Below are 20,534 nucleotides of genomic sequence, written 5' to 3' on the forward strand. Positions count from 1 at the left end.
TCTCAAAGACTTCCCATTTCGATCCGAGCCGCAAAGTTATTGCCTGTACAAATCAAGTCCTGTCGCGTTGAAAGTTCTGAACAGACATTTAATCCACGGCCTCAAAATCCAACCAAAGAGACGGGCTATTCACACACACATTTACACAGGCTTTTGAAGGTACAGCAAAAGTAAATCAATAGTACTTTGGATAAATGTGTTTTAAGTTTTGTGTATTAAAAGAAAACTATTTTCAGAGGACAAAAAAAAGAGGTTTTAATCTACATGATGGTCACATGATCATTTGAGCTTTATTTAAGGTTCTGGTAATGTAATGTGTATTTATATAGCCCATTTCTTGTGTATGGCCATACACCCAAAGTGCTTCACAATCATGAGGGGGGTCTCTCCTGTCCACAACACCACCAGTGTGCAGCATCCACTTGGATGATGCGACGGCAGCCACAGGACAAAGACATCAGTGAGCTCACCACACACCAGTTACAGAGAGAGTGATAAAGCCCATACGGAAGATGGGAGGCCATGATGGGTAGGGCCGATGGAGGGAATTTGGCCAGGACACCGTGGTTACTTTCCTACTCTTTACGAGAAGTGCCATGTGATTTTTAATGACCACAAAGTCAGGACCTTGGATGACAACTCATCCGAAAGATGTCGCTCACTGACAGTAGTGTTCCCTTCACTATACTGGGGCATTAGGACTCACACAGACCGCAGGCTGAGCACCCCCTGCTGGCCTCACTAACACCACCTCCAACAGCAACCTAGTTTTCCCATGTGGACTTCAATCTGACCAGACTCAGCCCTGCTTAGCTTCAGTGAGAAACTGGTCTTTAGTTGCAGGGTGATTATTGCTGCGGTGAAGTAAACTGTTTGTCTGTGTACAGCGCTAGTGGCACAAATTTTGTCATTAGTATGCATGCACACCACCTGATTATTGATTATTGAATACCATGCATACACTGAAGGCGTGAAAGATGTACATGTGCTTTGAATTGTTTTGTGCTGTGCAATTGACTGTGCACATATACAAATCTATGTGTAAATAATAAATAAAAAAGGCCCAATCCCAATTCTATTTTTGTACCCCTACCACTTCCCCATGGCCCTTGAAACGAAGTGTGAAGGCAAAGAGCTTCAACATTTACCCCCAAGAAACGGGACTACAACTACAACACCTGCACACGTCATCATCTGTCATCGCAAGCTCTTGCTTCATATGAGATCGACCATGGTGACTACTGTAGTTTTTCCAGTTGCGATATTTTTGGTATTTATCTTCAGGAAATCACTAAAGGCATGTTATCTTAACGGTCTAATGTGACAATAAGATCGTAACTGTACTGTGTATTTACACTGAGGTCATATTCATCTATGTAAATACACAAAAACAACATTAACATTATAGCAGACACTGTAAAAAGCTCATTCCCAGCCATTAGACATTTCTGACAGGGTATTCCAGTGTCATCGAGTGACAGAATGTTGTGGGACTGCTATACAGGAGTTATTATAAATTTAGCTGTTTTTATTTTTAGAGTTTTTTTTAGCCCTTTCCCTCAGCCTTCAAGCTGAAGAGAATTGGGACACCCCTACCCCTTCACATGAACTCAGGTAAGGGGAAGGGCTAAGGGGTAGAATTGGGATTGGGCCAAAGTATATTTAGATTAACATTATTATAAGATACTCTTAGCTTTTGCTAAATTACCATTTTTGCAAAATTGAGTCACACTGAGACAAAATGTAATTGTTTAGACAAAAAAAAACCCACTCCACATTCAATAAAAAACTGATTATACAACAGTATTCGAAACAGTACAAAATTCATTAAAATATAAGCATATTACTGACACACTAAAAACAATAACAATTTGTTTCTCTCAATTTGCATCAACTCAAATTTGTCACTTAGTTTTGTGCATGTTTTGCTTACCTGACATGAATTGCATTATATTAGTAGACCCAGATTTCAACTTAGTGGAAAAAAAACATCTTATGTGATCATTTCTAACAGGGCTGCATGATATTGGATGATATTGAAAAATTCTGACATTGCAATATTTTGTTTTTCTGTAATATATTGGGATATGAATACGATTTTACCAGATGGTTGGAAAAACTCTACCTTAAAAGAAATCATCCATCAGGACTGTACAGGGTGTGAATCACGTATAAAGTAAAATATTATAAGAAGTCAAATAAACAGTACTTTTTAATGGTTTTCCAGAGAGTCAAACAGTATTCAGGTATAAAAATGTAATAATGAAATCTTCATTGTATTAATCCAGGAAAATAATTCCTCATTAACGTTACAAATGTACTTCTTTTGAGCCTGAATGTTTTAAACTCTCTTGAAATGCCTTTAAAACACATATAAATGATAAACGTTCACTCCGTTAAGGTTATACTGATCAATTATAATGGCAACTCAACATTGCATACCCTGAGACGTGACTACTGTGGACACACACACTGCGATATCTATGCTGAAACGATATATTGTCCAGGCCTAGTTTCAAACTATTTAAGGAGTAACATGTTCTGCATGCACAACCAAAACAACATTGGAGGATTACAGGACCGCACGTGCACAGGCGCATACCGTTTCTCTACTGTGGTCTGGCATGAATAATACAGTGTTTTAGTAGGGATGCTACGACATAAAAATTCTGGGCCAAACTGAAACTGCGGCTCTTCCACGGCCATACATTTTTGTTGAAAATTAAAATGTCATTTTCGACTGATCATTTTTGCAGCTCAAAATTTGTTGCATCCATACATTTTAGCTACTGTTGGTACATTTTTTACTACTCTATTAAAAATATCCATGAATTAGCAGTTAACTGTATTTTGTGATTCATGTTTTGATTTTTTCATATTTATTTATGCTTTTTAATTGCATATATGAGACCTTGATCTTTCCTGAACAACTTTTAACCTTGAAAAGTTTGAAAAAAGTGATTTTTATTAACATTTTATTAATTTAAAGTGATATATTGTCTAGGTTGGTGTTGTATATTATGGTACAATGACATTGTAATAAACTGCAGTACATTTTCAGCTATTTTACAGACTTATTTTTTTTCATTTCTTTTATATTATATTATTTTAAACTACTAAAATTTCAATAAAAGTTACTTTGTTAAACTGTAGAGTTGAATTTTCAACATTAAAGGTGGACAGCAGAGATCAACATCCCATAATGCAATTCACAATCGTAAATAAACAAAATAAGCAAAAACCTCCAAAAGCAATTTAATATTTTCTCCTAAAATTTGCATTTTCCTCAGACTCCTGTATGTAGGCTCAGCAATTTTACTTTTAAAGTGACGAATAAGTTATTTCCATTGCCTTCAAGTGAAATAACTGAACATAAACACAGGAGGCTGAGAAAAATGTTCCTTTTAAAAGAACATTTCAGATGGCATTTAGAGGTTTATGCATCTGAACTCTTCATATATATATATATATATATATATATATATATATATATATATTCAATGGAAAAAACCTGAGCTCAACTTACGGTCGGTGAGGCTTGCAATCCCAGCGAGAGTGGTGATAGGAACATGAGGCATGTCCCCATTCATGCTGAAGAAGGGAAGGGAGCTCACGTGGACGCACAGGTTGCTCAGTGTCGCTGCTCACTGATCCACCTTTACATCTTTCGCTGCAGGAGGACAAAGAAAACGTGATGACATCATCAGTATCATCGAGTTCAGTATTAAAAGTACATGCACAGCCGTTGCAAAAACAGCATTTACATTTTAAATGAGACTTGAATGTTATTCATGCCACAAGTAAAAAAATATATATACTAGTGCAGTCAAAATTTGTTCGTTAACGCATGCGATTAATTTAAAATATTTAACGCATTAAAAAAATTAACGCAATTAACGCAGTTGCAATTTTTTTATTTCCTGTTTTGGTGGACGTGTGTTCAACATGCAAAGAAATATGGATAAGACCAAGGAAGCACTTTTTGAAGGCAAGTTTCAGTATAAAACAATTAATGTCGCATTACCAGGCTATTCAGCTTTTCCGCAAGAGATTCATGCAACTTTGAGTGCTTAATTTTTAATCTTTCGACTTTTGTTTTAATGGAATTTGATAACGCACAGCGAATGGAAAGAAAAACCTCCGCATTTCGTGGGGCGGTGGTCCTTTAAGGTAATCAAAAAATCGCTGCTTACATGGTGGACTCTTAATAAGTCTTAATAATTTGCAGTGCACTTTAAATCCAACTTGGAAATCAATTTTTCTTTATTGGTACTGATTGTTTTAAAATTCAAATGGCATTAGCATGCCTGTGTTTTTATTTCTGTAATACACATGGCTGTCAAGCCAGCATCTTGAGGGTTTATTGTGGGTATGTTGTTTACATGAAGAAATCTGTGTTACAAGTAAAAAAAAATTCTAATAAATAATTATATTTTGAATTTAAATAGTTTTTGTCTTGCGTTTACATTAATTTTACATTCGAATTGCCAAAATTACAAGTTTCAGTCTTTTAAATGTGATTAATCGCGATTAATTTTCCAAAAAAGTGTGATTAATTAGTTAATTATTTTTAATTGATTGACAGCACTAATACACACATACACACACACACACACACACACACACACACACACACACACACACACACACACACACACACACATACACACCACAGACCAAAAGTTTGAACACACCTTCTCATTCAAAGTTTTCTTTATTTTCATGACTATGAAAATGGTAGTCACACTGACTGAAGGCATCAAAACTATGAATGAACACATGTGGAATTATATACATAACAAAAATGTGTGAAACAACTTAAATATGTCATACTCTAGGTTCTTTAAAGTAGCCACCTTTTGCTTTGACTACTGCTTTCCATATTCTTGGCGAGCTTCAAGAGGTCGTCACCTGAAATGGTATTTACTTCACAGGTGTGCCCTGTCAGGTTTAATAAGTGGGATTTCTAGCCTTATAAATGGGGTTGGGACCATCAGTTGTGTTGTGCAGAAATGAGGTGGATACACAGCTGATAGTCCTACTGAATAGACTGTTTGAATTTGTATTATGGCAAGAAAAAAGCAGCTAAGTAAAGAAAAATGAGTGGCCATCATTACTTTAAGAAATGAAACTTTGAAAGTGTCCCCAAGTGCAGTCACCAAAACCATCAAGCAAGAAACTGGCTCACATGCGGACCGCACCAGGAAAGGAAGACCAAGAGTCACCTCTACCGCAGAGGATGAGTTCAACCGAGTCACCAGCCTCAGAAATCACAGGTTAACAGCAGCTTAGATCAGAGACCAGGTCAATGCCACACAGAGTTCTAGCAGCAGACACATCTCTAGAACAACTCTTAAGAGGAGACTGTGTGAATCAGGCCTTCATGGTAAAATATCTGCTAGGAAACCACTGCTAAGGACAGGCAACAAGAAGAAAAGACTTGTTTGGGCTAAAGAACACAAGGAATGAACATTAGACCATTGGAAATCTGTGCTTTGGTCTGATGAGTCCAAATTTGATATCTGCAGTTTCCAACCACCGTGTCTTTATGCGACGCAGAAAAGGTGAACGGATGGACTCTACATGCCTGGTTCCCACCGTGAAGAATGGAGGAGGAGGTGTGATGGTGCTTTGCTGGTGACACTGTTGGGGATTTAATCAAAATTGAAAGCATACTGAACCAGCATGGCTACCACAGCATCCTGCAGCGGCATGCTATTCCATCTGGTTTGTGTTTAGTTGGACCATCAGTTATTTTTCAACAGGACAATGAGCCCAAACACACCTCCAGGCAGTGAAAGGGCTATTTGACCAAGAAGGAGAGTGATGGGGTGCTGCGCCAGATGACCTGGCCTCCACAGTCACCGGACCTGAACCCAATCGAGATGGTTTGGGGTGAGCTGGACCGCAAAGAGAAGGCAAAAAGGCCAACAAGTGCTAGATATCTCTGGGAACTCCTTCAAGACTGTTGGAAAACCATTTCAGGTGACGAACTCTTGAAGCTTATCAAGAGAATGCCAAGGGTGTGCAAAGCAGTAATCAAAGCAAAATGTGGCTACTTTGAAGAACCTACAATACGACATATTTTCATTTGTTTCACAATTTTTTGTAATGTATATAGTTCCACATGTGCTAATACATAGTTTTGATGCCTTCAGTGTGAAGCTACAATTTTCAAAGTCATGAAAATAAAGAAGGTGTGTCCAAACTTTTGGTCTGTATGGTATATATTTTAGCGATGTCCAGATCCGATCATGTGGTTTCAGACTCGATCGGAATTGGAAGTTACCTCCCGATCACGACTTGAATATATATGTATATTACATATAATGTCATTATTTATTAACACATCTACAGTTATGCGGTGGCACAGAGTTAGACCTATTTCTTGACTTCACACAGAAACAACAGTGTGAGCCATGACATTAATGCAGAGATGCTATTGGTTAAATGCTGGCAAAGTAGAACACAGAAGCAGCTTGAAGCGGAGAGCGCGAGTATGTCTGCGATCTGAAGGTATTACCGTACGTTCACACCGAAAGCGGCGAGAGCGTCCAAGGTCGCTCTGGCCGCCCTGGCGACAACGCTCTCTGCCTTCAGCTCCTGCGGCGAGAGCGTCAAAACTCGCTACATTGATCTCTTATTTAAAGGAGCCGTTGCAGCATATCAGTTACATTCCTGCATAAAACATGTTTCTAGCGTGAAAATGTTGCGCACTTCTTATCAAATTCATACAACAATGGAAGATCAAGTTGCGTGTGGTGCGGCTTTGCTCTATTTATCCAATATGTGTCCATATGTCTGAAATATCCTGAAGCAGCAGTACTGTTTTGTACTGTCACATCGCGTGAGATTCCCGCTTTTTTAAGATAAATTTATATAACATTAATGAACATCAGTAACTCGCCAGCAACTTATTTAATGTATGTTCCTGTAGGAAAAAATTGTAAATAATTGGAAATCCGGCGACCGCAATAATCAAACCCTTGGGAACAACTGTGGTCGGAACCAAAGTTCACAGGTCTGTGTTCTCTGAACTGCTATCAAGCGATGGACGTCTTCATTCTGATTGCTTACCGCCGAAACGCGTCATAGCTCATTACCATAAAGTTGACTTCATTTCAACTCTCCTCGACGCTCATGCCGGCAAAGACGCGCTGCGCTGCTCCTCGCAGCTTATCGCCGCCGGCTCTCATTGAAAATGAATGACCTCCGGCTACTTTGACGCTCTCGCCGCTTTCGGTGTGAACGTACGGTCATTATGTTGATGACGACAACATTGCCAAAGCAAACTGTGAGATATGTAAACTTGAGATTGCCTGAAGGGTATTTTAAGTTGAGGTTCTATTTGTTTTTATATTAGATTATAGATTATATGAGCCGACATACAAGCAATCTGGTGATGAATCGTAGCTTTAAAACGCTCCAGTGTTCCTGTATCTGTGGTAACACTCAGTAAACAGTGGAGAGCTGGGTGAAGTGATGACAATCACGGCCAATCACAGTCATTTCTGTTAAGCACATGAACTCGATGGCAAATCATCGATTTAAGAAAACCTCAAACATCGCTCAAATGTTAGCAGGAAATGGGCGATTTTTAAAATTTCTGTATCGATTGGTACTGAATTCCAGTATCGTGACAACACTACTACCCTGTAAAACCCAAAAAGTTAAGGTAACTCAAACCATTTGAGGAAACCAATTGCAACAAACCATTTAAGCTCAAAACTAATCTATACGAGTACTGTGAACTTACTGCATTTAAGTTGAAGTAATGAGGTATTTAATTAACTCATTACCTTCAACACTGAGTTCAAAAGTCTTTTCAAATGAGTAGAATTAACTTCCAGTACATTTTGAGTTAACTACACATTTCATTTGATAAAGTTGACGGTTTGGTTTTACAGTGTATATGACTTACTAGGTTTCACTTGAATTGTTTACTTTTGTGTTTACATCTTTGAAAATTACTACTTCAAAAGTGTGGGATCAGTATGTTTGTATTATTATTATTATTATTCAGCAAGGATGCCCAAAATTGATCATTGAATATTTTAGATTGTTTATCAAAAAATTCTGACTTAAAATGTATAATGGTTGTTACAAAATATAATACAACAACTTTTTTCAACACTGATAATCAAAAATTACTTTGCGCAACAAATTATCAAATCAGAAACATTTCTGAGGAAAACTAAAAACTGGAGTAAAGAAGCTGAAAATGCATGCTTTTCATCATAGGAACTAATTTTAACTAACATTTTTACATTGAAATAATTCATTTGTATCACAGCTTTGTATGCAACATAAGTAAAACATAAGACACTTCAGTAACACTAAAATAATAGTGCAGTAGTTCATGTTAGTGAATGTATTTACTAACAGGAACAAACAATGAACAGCACATTTAATACAGTTTTATTCATCATTATTAACGTTAGTCAATGAGAATAAAGTAGTTCATTGTTAGTTCATAGTGCATTAACTCATGTTAGCATAACTTTGGATTTTAATAATAACTAAATATTGAACTGTGATTAATAAATGCTGTACCAGACTGTTCTTAATGTTAGTAAATACATCAACTAATGGACCATTATTTAAAAGTGTTACTGAAGCTTGGCAACAATTGTTCAAAATTAGAGCCGCATGACAATGATTGCTACCATCAACATCTGTGTTCAGTAAAAACTCTGACTGCTACAGTCAGGCACACTTTACTGAACACATGGAGCCATATACATAAAAACAAAAAGCTTCACTTTAAACTTAGCATACGCATTATGCACAGAACAAAAGAGGTACCGAGCATGGCCAAAACTACACGCGCATCTGCTCATCAAATGGGCTTTATTTTGGAGTTTCCCCTCCCCCCTTGTGCTCCTCCAGGAGGCTTTCCCATCAGGCACTGGGACAGAGACACTGTCCTGCTGCAACAGGAAGGTCTTCCCCAGACGCTTGGAAGAAGCCAGAGTTTGGAGCCAATCTCTTCCTCTCCAGTAAAACCACCAGAGTCTTACTGAGACATAACATCACTTCCAAAACACCAAAGTCTTACTGCTAAAACAGCAGCTCAAAGCAGCAGAGCGGAGAAAGATGAAATTGCGAAAAAACTATAAAAACTGTTTTACTTTCTGACGATGATGTTGCTTTATGCAAACAAGAACTGGGATTAATCAATGCTGCTTTTTTTTTTTACAGATATTGATGAGCTTTTATGTTCAATAACCAATAATCCTGACAATTGTGCTGCTTTGTTCTAAAAATAAATCATACTGATTGTAAGAATTTCATTAATAGTATTAAAAATAATAATTATCTTCATTCATAAATATAATTTAAATATTTACATTTGCATGTGATAATTTTAATTACTATACATCATATAATTTAAATTGTCAATATTCATGTTTTTTACTATAATAATAGAAATTCTAAATTATTAGAATACTTCAATATTATTATTAGTTATTTATTAATGAATGAAATTTATTAATGAATTTACGTAATTTACCAATAATAAAAAAATATTGTTCAATTAAATCAATAATAATAATAATAAAACAAATATTAATGATGATGATGATAATGATGATGATGATGATAATTCATTTATTTTCTTGTCGGCTTAGTCCCTTTCTTAATCTGGGGTCGCCACAGCGGAATGAACCGCCAACTTATCCAGCAAGTTTTTACACAGCGGATGCCCTTCCAGCTGCAACCCATCGCTGGGAAACATCCACACACACACACACTCATACACTATGGACAATTTAGCCTACCCAATTCATCTGTTTCGCATGTACGCTTTGGACTGTGGGGGAAACCAGAGCACCTGGAGGAAACCCACGCGAAAGCAGGGAGAACATGCAAACTCCACACAGAAACGCCAACTGAGCCGAGGTTCGAACCAGCTCTACCTACTGCGCCACTGCCTCGCCCGATGATGATAATAATAATAATAACCTAATTCAATATTTACAATGCATGTCATGTTATTATTATTATTACTATTATTATTCATTTTATTAATAATATTCTATAATCAATGTACAATAACTAATTTTCCTGCCTAACTTTATTTTTTATTTCTGCATTTTACTTCAATAATAAAACCATGAAATAATAATATTATTATTTTTATTATACTTAAATAATTAGCAAATATTACATTTAAAGTTTTTTTTTTATAATAATAAATTCATAATAAGTAACTTTTTTAATGTTTACAGTATATTTTCTTTATTATTATTATCATTATTATTATTATGATTATTATATAATCAATGTACAATAACAAATTTTTTAGGCTAACTTAATTTTTTATTTCTGCATTTGACTACAATAATAAAACCATGAAATAATAATATTATTATTTTTATTATACTTAAATAATTAGCAAATATTACAATTAAAGTTTTTATTATAACAATAAATTCAAAAGTATAGTGGTAAGGTTTACGGTTGGTGAATTTTTAATAAATTCATAATAAATAACTTTTTTAATGTTTACAGTATATTTTCTTTATTATTATTATTATTATTATTATTATTATTATTATATAATCAATGTACAATAACTAGTTTTTTAGGCTAACTTAAATTTTTATTTCTGCTTTTGACCACAATAATAAAAACCATGAATGCAACTATAAATATTATTATTATTATCATCATCACAATTAATATTATTATTATACTAAAATAATTAGCAAATATTATGATTAAAGTTTTTATTATAACAATAAATTCAAAAGTATAGTGGTAAGGTTTACGGTTGGTGAATTTTCTTTATTATTATTATTATTGCCTAATGATCAATATACATTAACTAATTTTCCAGCGTAACCTTTGAATTTTTATTTCTGCTTTTGATTACAATAATAAAACCATGATATGCAACTGTAAATATTATAATTATTATTATTATTATCATTATTATTATTATTATCGTCACCATTATTATTATTACCATTATTATCATACTAAAATAATTAGCAAATATTATGATTTGATTTTTATTATAACAAATTCATAAGTACTTTTTATTTACAGTGTATGTATTTATTATTATTTTTATTATTATTATTATCATCACAATTTTTTTTGCTATTATTCATAATGTTTTATTTTATAACAATCAATTTTCCATAATTGTTATTGGTGTTTTTGACTGCAATACAAATTGATTTATTCAAATATATAGACATATTTTTAGTAATAATCACATTATTATTACACAATGTTCTTAACAATATTATGATATGTTTATATTAATATTGTTCAAAATTGCATAATAAAAATAATGGGTATTCATACAAATCAGCTGTATTGAACTCTGAGAATGAATTAACTTTATTATTTAAACCATATATATGTATATTTAACTAAATACTTTATGAATTTGTCGCATTTGAAATACATTTTTACTAAAACCTCTTTGTTAAGTGGACTTGAAACAATCTACTTTGTAAAAGCGATATATAAATAAACATGAATTGAATTTAACATTTTTATAAACAGCACTAAAAACTAAATAAAATAATATTCACAGCAATCAAATTTAGAGTCGCTATAATATTTTTTTCAAATAAACAAATCCTGATCATCTGTAAATATTGGAATATACATAATTCATCACAATGACTATACAGGTTATATATATACCACACATGGCATACGTTTGTCTTATATACTGGGCAACAAAGCAATTTTTATAATAAACAAGCTAAAATTAAATTAAACTCTCCTTTTCATACTTTAACTGTTATTACATAAACACTAAAGTACACATAAAGAAAACCAATCTAGAACAAAAGCATCCAATGATACTGGCTTGGTTCATCTCAGGACAAGCTTCATCATGCCTGCTCATTTAATAAGGTTAATATATTAATACAGGTCTCTTATGTGAAATCTCATTCATAGATTACAGCCGCAGCTCAGAGTTTCTCCTGCAGCAGCTGCTTAATAAAACACCACAAACAAATCTGGCCGGCTTCACATTAACGTGGGCCACTTCAAGCCACTTCAAGCGCAAGTCTATGTGAGAATCTACGCTTATGAATGCAAAGTCTTGTCAACGGACACAACATTTACTTTTGGTTATTAATTAGTGCACAATTTGGATATGAAGAATAAACTAAATTGAACTGCTCCCAAATGTTTTTCCTTAGCATCTCAATAAATAATCAATAAATAATCGATGCATTTTTGCAAATATCAAAATCTGCAGTTATAAAATGCGTAAAATATTTAAATAAATTATTTAAAGCTTCTGTTTAAATACATATATTATCTTATATATACTTATTTATTCTGGTCTTTGTGTACAAATGACATGTTTATATTTTGTTTATGTGTATTACTAATTATTTGGGAATATTATTTACACAAAAAGTCCAAACAAGCACATAAGCTCATCTGAGACTTGGTTTATTAAAAAAAAAATTGATATGCAGGTGAATAATTCAATAATTGATTTAAACTCCCTTCACAAATCCTGCTAGTTATGAATATTAATTCTGGACTAATAATTCTGCCTGCAAATACTTTCAAATTATTCAATCCAGTAGCAGTGCATTGTTTGAGCTACACTTTGATAGATGCATAAAGGCTTTGATTTAATGACATGTTATGAATCTCATTAATAAAACTACACCAAAACAAGTTCATCCCAAGGAATATCCTTGGCTATTTAATCAGGACGTTAATGCTAATGTTTACTCTGCGAGATGTAAATAAGCATTGTTTATATTCTGAATGGCGGATTGCTTTACTATTGTGATTAATAAGTTGTGCTCTAAAATGAGAGACAGTGATGATTTCGGATGGTTCTGCTATGATTTTGGTGAACTCTGACAGGCGCTGGATGCGGTTTTACTCTGAAAGCACAGTATTGTTTACTGTGATGGAAGGTGAATGAGGTTTACTCTGTGAGGACAGTATTGTTTACTCTGGTCTGCGGAGCTGCAGGCCCGTGTGACTCTTATCTCCGGGCTTCGGGCTCATTCGCACACCTGCATCTCCAGTCGAGCCTCCCGGACCGGTTGAGTCCGTTAAAAACGGCCCGTTTTGGCCTTCCGCTCGCGAACCATCCGAACCGCGGATTCGCCTGCGGGCCCGCACCGAGCTAACGCGTATGCTAACACGGAGCGAGGGCTGCAAAACACCGATAACCTTTCGGAACGTCCGAAGCACATCCCACCCAGAAACCGGACTCTTGTTCTGCCTGGCTCGGAACATAAGAAACAGGTCCAGCGTGTTTACCTGAGTCTCTGCCGTTGAAAGGTGAAGGTGGAGGGGTTCGGGCTCGCTGTGTCCCTCTCACAACAATAATCCGGGTCGCACCGCTTCCTCTCACTGCGAACATGAAGACGGGCGGGCGGCGGTCATTCCTTCTCGCAGGCGCCCGCGGAAGCTCGCACTTTAGTCCGGATGATAGCGAAAAAGATTCGGTACCGAAATGCTCCCGGGCGCTCATAAAAAGACTCCACACAGAGACACTCTCTCTCTCGCAGAACAAAATGCCGACCGGAAGCAGTGCTGCAGGAATGACTCCCTCCACCGGCGCCGAACCAACCAGCAGCGACCCGCCGACTTCCGCTGATGCTCTCCTCCCCTTCCCTCTGCTCCATCCGCCGCTTCCCATCACTGTCCTCCGCTGAGCTCTGTGTTCTGTTTAGCTAAAGTTGGTTTATATTCGCATTATATTGAGTGGCTTATTATTATAATCACCATGGTACTTTAAGTATTCGGTCTGAAATCTAGTGCAAGTATTGAACACAAAATTAGCACTATTTAAATGACCGTGAACTAGGTTGTGCTTTGAATTAGGGTAAAGTTTGTTTATATCAGCACATTCTTTCAATGAACGTTTGTGACATGCTCCTTATATGTAATTGACTGTGAACAATGGCATAGCTTACTTAGAATTAAGGTAAAGTTTTTATATTCGCATTATATTCAGTGACAATTTGTAACATGCTCCTAGTTTACCATGGTACTTTGAATATTCGGTCTGAAATCTCATGCAAGTTTGATGTGAAATCAACATTAGTACTGTTTATTTGACTGTGAACAACCTACTTTGATAAGTATTGACTGCTAATATGATTTCATAATTTAGAATTTTATAGATTAGGTGAGGAGCTCTGACTAGAGCCACTTCTCCACATCGAGAGAAGTCAGCTGAGGTGGCTCTGGCATTTGTTTCGGATGCCTCTTAGACACCTACCTAGGGAGGTGTTCCAGGCATGTCCCACTGAAAGGAGGCCTAAGGGAAGACCAAGGACAAGCTGGAGGGACTATGTCTCTCGGCTGGCCTGGGAATGTCTTGGAATTCCCACAGAGGAACTGGAGAAAGTGTCTGGGGAGAGGGAAGTCTGGGGTTCTCCCCCAAGACTGCTGTCCCCGTGATCCAGTCCTGGGAAAGCGGATGGAAATGAATGAATATAGAATTTTCTAATAGTTTTCTAACATTAAATTATTAAGGGGAAAGTCCAAAACCAACTTTACCTCAATCTCTCAGCAGGTTTCTAACATTGCCGTTATTCAAATATATGGAGGATTTGACAGAGTAAACTTTTTATTTTTAATTTCATATTGGCATATAGGTAGTTTTGACCTGTTGTCCATTAATGTACAAAAAAAATCAATTAAAGTTTATTGAATTCTTTGTTTTTATTTGGTCTCATTTATGGATACAGGGGAAGTTTTACATTTTTTTGAAGGAGTTAATGCGGAGGTTTATGAGCAAAAGCATTGTTTTTACACAATGACTGGACTGTTTTGCCTTCACAATGTGTCTTCTTTCAGACATCTGGAACTAAACATTCAGAATAAACATTTTTTTTAACTCACATTTGTGTCTGTAGATTTCACAGAGTGGACATTTTATTGAAACAATTGTTTGTGATAGCAGCTATGAAGGTAAATCCGTTGCGAAACTCGAGAGCTTGCAAATGTAAATGTGAGCACTTGTGATAATAATATTTGTATGTGTAGGTTGAAATGTACACTTACAGCTCTGATGTGAACAGCTGAAATCCTCGATTTGCACACACACACAACAACCCACACACTTGTGTTTTAAATTGGAAGTTGCAGATTAATAGTTGTGTATTTGTAAAATGTCATTCACAAATACAAAGTGACAGACACACGTGTGCAAGGCAAATTTGATTGCATCTTTGCTCTACAACCACAGGTCGGCACTCACAACCTCTCAGATTGGTCAGTACAACTACAAATCTCCCGCGCTCTGACTTTTGCAACACATCTCCCGCGATCTCTGTAGCAGAACTCATCTGTGCACTCGCAGATGCAGAGGCGTGAGCAGCGCGGGGCGGGGGAGGGGCGGGGCAGGTGTAAAGCTGTTTGATTGGCTGAAGCCTGACCAATGAACAATGCCAGCAGCCAACAGGACTGAGGTGCAAAATAATAATTTCCCACGATTATTTCATTAGTTAGGGTTTATTTAAACTCTTTTCTGAAGAGATTCTTGTTAAAAATCATAAATTCTACTGTAATGTACATACCAGTAAAAGAGCAGCAAAGCCAGTTTATTGGCTACAGCCAGCCAATGAGATGGGGTGTTTCTGTTTGTCAGCACACAGGGCAGCTCACGTTGTTGGAGGCCTCGAGCAATCAGAGGGTAAGTTATGATTTTTTAATAATTATCTATATGTTCAATACTGTTAGCTAAGCTAAGGACTGTGTTGGGTGCTTCTCTTGTTTGTTTCTTATATAAGAAAACAGTTATGAGTTATGTAGGAGTTGCTTTCTATCATGTTATATGGTTCTAAAGATACGATTCAACCCACATGAAATAAGAAGTTGTAATAGCATTTATAGTAAACAATATTACGTTTTTGAACCATACTAACTATAATAAACTGTATTATACTGTATATTTTGCAGTATCTACAACTTTGTTAATGAATGCAACAGCACACTGTAGTATTAACTAGCATGAACTTTAATGAATTGAAGTATACTTTATATGTAAAACCTAATACATTTTAAAGCAGTTTCATTTCTTTCTAATTTATACATCTACATGCATTACATCTGATTTAGGTCCACAACTTGCATCCTTCAACATGATATGTGTGTTCAAAGGAAGAGCAACTAGGTGAGGGAGACAGTGTCCATCGCTCGGCAGAGGGTCCACTTTGAGCATCTCATCTGCAGGGTTAAGCAACATAAGCTGAACAGTCATCATCTCTCTCTATTACAGCGAGCATCAACCAGCTTTACACAATGGCTTGCTTTCTGACCATTAGTATAGGCTTGAGCAAAGGATTAAAGAGGAGATAACATTTGATGGGTAATGATGAAGTTGGATTTACCACCTCCATCTCATTACGAACAAGGAAAAACCCTTAAATATTTCAATACAAGTAACTAGACATTTGCGCTACACTTATTTGGACTGTAAATTTTATTTGACAAATTACATTCCCTTACAGCACAGGTGTCAAACTCAGTTCCTGGAGGGCTGCAGCTTTGCAAAGTTTAGTTCTAACCCTAATTAAACACACCTGATCAAACTAATTGAGTCCTTCAGGTTTGTTTGAAACTTTCACTTAAGTGTTTTGAAGCAGGGTTGCAACTAAAAACGTGCAGGGTTACGGCCCTTCAGGAACTGAGTTTGACACCCCTGCCTTACAGTAAAGTGTAAAAATACTACATTAAACAATTATCAAAATAAAAGTTGTGTGTGGGTGAGTGTGTGTTTTGTTCAAATCTGTAGTCATCTTGGCAGGTAAAAAGAGAAAATAAATGGTCGGCTTCCTCTTGAATGATCTGAATTATTTTGAAGTGTTTGTAGATGAACTGGATCATCATGTCATCTTTAGCATAAATAACATCCTTTTCAAGCTATGCAGCTTCTCTGAGTTCCTCATCGACTTGAAACATCCTGATCTCTCCTGTCACTCCATCCTTACAGGAAACTGAGAAATAAAGGTAGTAACTTTCATAATTAAAAAAGTGACATAAAGGACACACTGTACACAAACATGTAAACAGATAGATGGATAGATAGATATGATGCAGGTTATAATAACAAAAACCGGTATGATCTGTAAGAAACTGAAACGCCTAGTGTTATTTTTAATTGCTATTAATGTGTGCGTGTGTGTAAATATACTTCAATTCATTAAAGTTCATGCTAGTTAATACTACAGTGTGCTGTTGCATTCATTAACAAAGTTGTAGATACTGCAAAATATACAGTATAATACAGTTTATTATAGTTAGTATGGTTCAAAAACGTAATATTGTTTACTATAAATGCTATTACAACTTCTTATTTCATGTGGGTTGAATCGTATCTTTAGAACCATATAACATGATTGAAAGCAGCTCCTAGATAACTCATAACTGTTTTCTTATATAAGAAACAAACAAGAGAAGCACCCAGCACAGTCCTTAGCTTAGCTAACAGTATTGAACATATAGATAATTATTAAAAAATCTTAACTTACCCTCTGATTGCTCGAGGCCTCCAACAACGTGAGCTGCCCTGTGTGCTGACAAACAGAAACGCCCCATCTCATTGGCTGGCTGTAGCCAATAAACTGGCTTTGCTGCTCTTTTACTGGTATGTACATTACAGTAGAATTTATGATTTTTAACAAGAATCTCTTCAGAAAAGAGTTTAAATAAACCCTAACTAATGAAATAATCGTGGGAAATTATTATTTTGCACCTCAGTCATGTTGGCTGCTGGCATTGTTCATTGGTCAGGCTTCAGCCAATCAAACAGCTTTACACCTGCCCCGCCCCTCCCCCGCCCCGCGCTGCTCACGCCTCTGCATCTGCGAGTGCACAGATGAGTTCTGCTACAGAGATCGCGGGAGATGTGTTGCAAAAGTCAGAGCGCGGGAGATTTGTAGTTGTACTGACCAATCTGAGAGGTTGTGAGTGCCGACCTGTGGTTGTAGAGCAAAGATGCAATCAAATTTGCCTTGCACACGTGTGTCTGTCACTTTGTATTTGTGAATGACATTTTACAAATACACAACTATTAATCTGCAACTTCCAATTTAAAACACAAGTGTGTGGGTTGTTGTGTGTGTGTGCAAATCGAGGATTTCAGCTGTTCACATCAGAGCTGTAAGTGTACATTTCAACCTACACATACAAATATTATTATCACAAGTGCTCACATTTACATTTGCAAGCTCTCGAGTTTCGCAACGGATTTACCTTCATAGCAGCACATATTTATTATTAGCATCTGTGTTCAGAATTTCCTAACACAGAGAAATGTGCGTGTAACATTTAACTGATTTATGTTTTTTTTTTTTGACTGTTGTTGACTTTACAGTGTCAGACAATTAAACGTGAGTTTTAAAATTGCCTTAATTCATTTATGCTCTTGAAACATGCAAGATAAGTTTGTTTGTATTAAACCTATACGATTAAATAATACTGCTACACAATGTGTGATGTAAGACTTTTGCTTAAACTTTTTATTAGTCAAAAAAAAAATAAAATAAAATAATATATATATATATATATATATATATATATATATATATATATATATATATATATATATATATATATATATATATATATGTCTTATTGAAACCAGAATGTTTTTCTTGACTATTATTTTAAGGGAATGTAGATACTACGGAAAGGTTTGAAATATACTTGCGTCTGGATTTACAAGCTTAATCGCGCCACCTCGCGGCACTTTAGTGTATACAGTAATTGTTCAATTACTTTCTGTTTTAATATTGGTAAAAAAAAAATCTATGAAAGGGCTGCACGGTGGCGGAGTGGGTAGCACGTTCGCTTCACAGCAAAAGGTCGCTCAGTATACATTATTCTCTTCATTAGTATCTGCTCATTTATGTCAATTATAACTTAAAACTTTTTTAATATATACTGTATAAATATTTATTAACTACAGTACCTGGCAAAAGTCTTGTCGACTATCCAAGTTTTAGGAACAACAAATAATAACTTGACTTCTAGTTAATCATTTGGTGTCAGAAGTGGACATTTATTTTATACACTTATTTTACCACAATAAAATATGATCATGCCTTGATTTTGAATTATTTAATTAGAACAGTAAGGTCTGACTTAGCTTAGACAAAAGTCTTGTCACTTAACAGAAATAATGTCCAGTATAGAATATAAAGTCATGCTGCCGTGGAAACAGAATGAATATTGTGTATGATTCCCTTTAGCTTGGAGGACTGCATCCATACATCTTTGCTACCCAAATCACTTATTAATAAAGTCATCTGGAATAGCAAAGAAAGTGTTCTTGCAGGACTCCCAGAGTTCATCAAGAGTCTTTGGAATCATTTACAATGCGTCCTCCTTTATACCCCAGACATGCTCAATAATATTCATGTCTGGTGACTGGGCTGGCCAATCCTGGAGCACCTTGACCTTCTTTGCTTTCAGGATCTTTGATGGGGAGGTTAAAGTATAAGAAGGAGCACTTTCCTGCTGAAGAATTTGCGCTTTCCTGTTGTTTGTAATGTAATGGGCAGCACAAATGTCTTGATACCTCAGGCTGTTGATGTTGCTATGCACTCTGCAGATCTCTAACACACTTCCATAGTGAATGTGACCCCAAACCATGATTTTTCCTTCACCAAACTTGACTGATTTCCGTGAGAATCTTGGCTCCATGCGGGTTCCAAAATGTCTTCTGTAGTATGTGTGATGATTGGGATGCAGTTCAACAGATGATTCATGGGGAAAATCTACCTTCTGCCTCTTTTCCAAATCAGCACATGATAACATATGTTGCTCTTACAACTGGGATCGACAACAAGACTTTTGTCAGGTAGTGTATACATCAAATGCTGCCAGCTTTAAGCCTGTTATTCTAGCATAGTCAAGTTTCTAATGAAAAACAATATAATAGAAACCATCACAGAATATTTGAATGGTTTCCACTACAAAATACCATAAAAACCATAACCCCATTTTAACCATTAAACCCAGTATATTTCAATAGAATGTTTTGGTGCATATGCTGAATTATTAGTTTTAACTTACCACCATAAAATAAAATAAAATAAAATAAAATAAAATAAAATAAAATAAAATAAAATAAAATAAAATAAAATTAAATTAAATAAATAATGAGTAGAGACCCACAGGACAGATTTCACTTACAAATCCATTAGAAATTCAGCTTTTTTGTTTTTAGATCGATATTAAAATGTATTTATCTACCTCTCACTAACGTATAAAAAATTAAAAACTGGCCAGGTTAGATTGTCTTAAAAAGTACAGGAATATTACTCTCAGGTCATCCTGTAAACACTTTACAAGCCAATATGATGAGACCGGTTTTGCCATTTCAATTTTAAAATAATTCTTTAAACTAATCATGCAAACAAGTAAATAAATAGACGAAAATAAATACATATTATAAATAATAAAAAACAAATGACAAAACAAACTAGGGGCGACACGGTGGCTCAGTGGGTAGCGCTGTCGTCTCACAGCAAGAAGGTCACTGCTTCAAGTCAATCAGTTGACATTTC

At 35.6% G+C, this 20,534-nt stretch overlaps 1 protein-coding gene and 2 long non-coding RNA genes across 5 annotated transcripts in view; 1 reads left to right on the forward strand and 2 right to left on the reverse strand.

The window, feature by feature from the left end:
• The window catches only part of nipblb (NIPBL cohesin loading factor b), a 71,269-nt gene extending 57,680 nt beyond the window's left edge, over nucleotides 1-13,589 (reverse strand). For 2 of the 3 annotated variants that reach the window (XR_015500554.1, XM_087269796.1), the window contains exons 1-2: nucleotides 13,270-13,558; nucleotides 3,527-3,670 (exon numbers count right to left, since the gene is read on the reverse strand). Coding sequence is in view for 2 of the 3 variants with exons in the window: in XM_087269796.1 (XP_087125922.1) it covers nucleotides 3,527-3,590 (64 nt within the window). In the remaining variant the exon portion in view is untranslated. 3 annotated transcript variants of the gene reach the window in all.
• Nucleotides 1-17,186, forward strand: part of LOC147842163 (uncharacterized) — a 77,374-nt gene extending 60,188 nt beyond the window's left edge. The window contains exons 2-4 of the long non-coding RNA XR_015501388.1: nucleotides 15,581-15,655; nucleotides 16,081-16,471; nucleotides 16,646-17,186. This is a non-coding gene — a long non-coding RNA (uncharacterized LOC147842163). The remainder of the gene's footprint in view (nucleotides 1-15,580; nucleotides 15,656-16,080; nucleotides 16,472-16,645) is intronic.
• Nucleotides 15,962-18,353, reverse strand: LOC147842164 (uncharacterized). The gene is made up of 2 exons (XR_015501390.1): nucleotides 17,493-18,353; nucleotides 15,962-16,958 (listed from the first exon to the last, which is right to left on the reverse strand). It is a non-coding gene; the product is annotated as an uncharacterized LOC147842164 (long non-coding RNA).
• Between the last annotated feature and the right edge of the window lie 2,181 nt (nucleotides 18,354-20,534).

This window comes from Danio rerio, chromosome 10 (genome assembly GCF_052040795.2).
Source record: "Danio rerio strain M-AB ecotype USA chromosome 10, GRCz13ab, whole genome shotgun sequence".
Taxonomy (NCBI): Eukaryota; Metazoa; Chordata; class Actinopteri; order Cypriniformes; family Danionidae; genus Danio; species Danio rerio.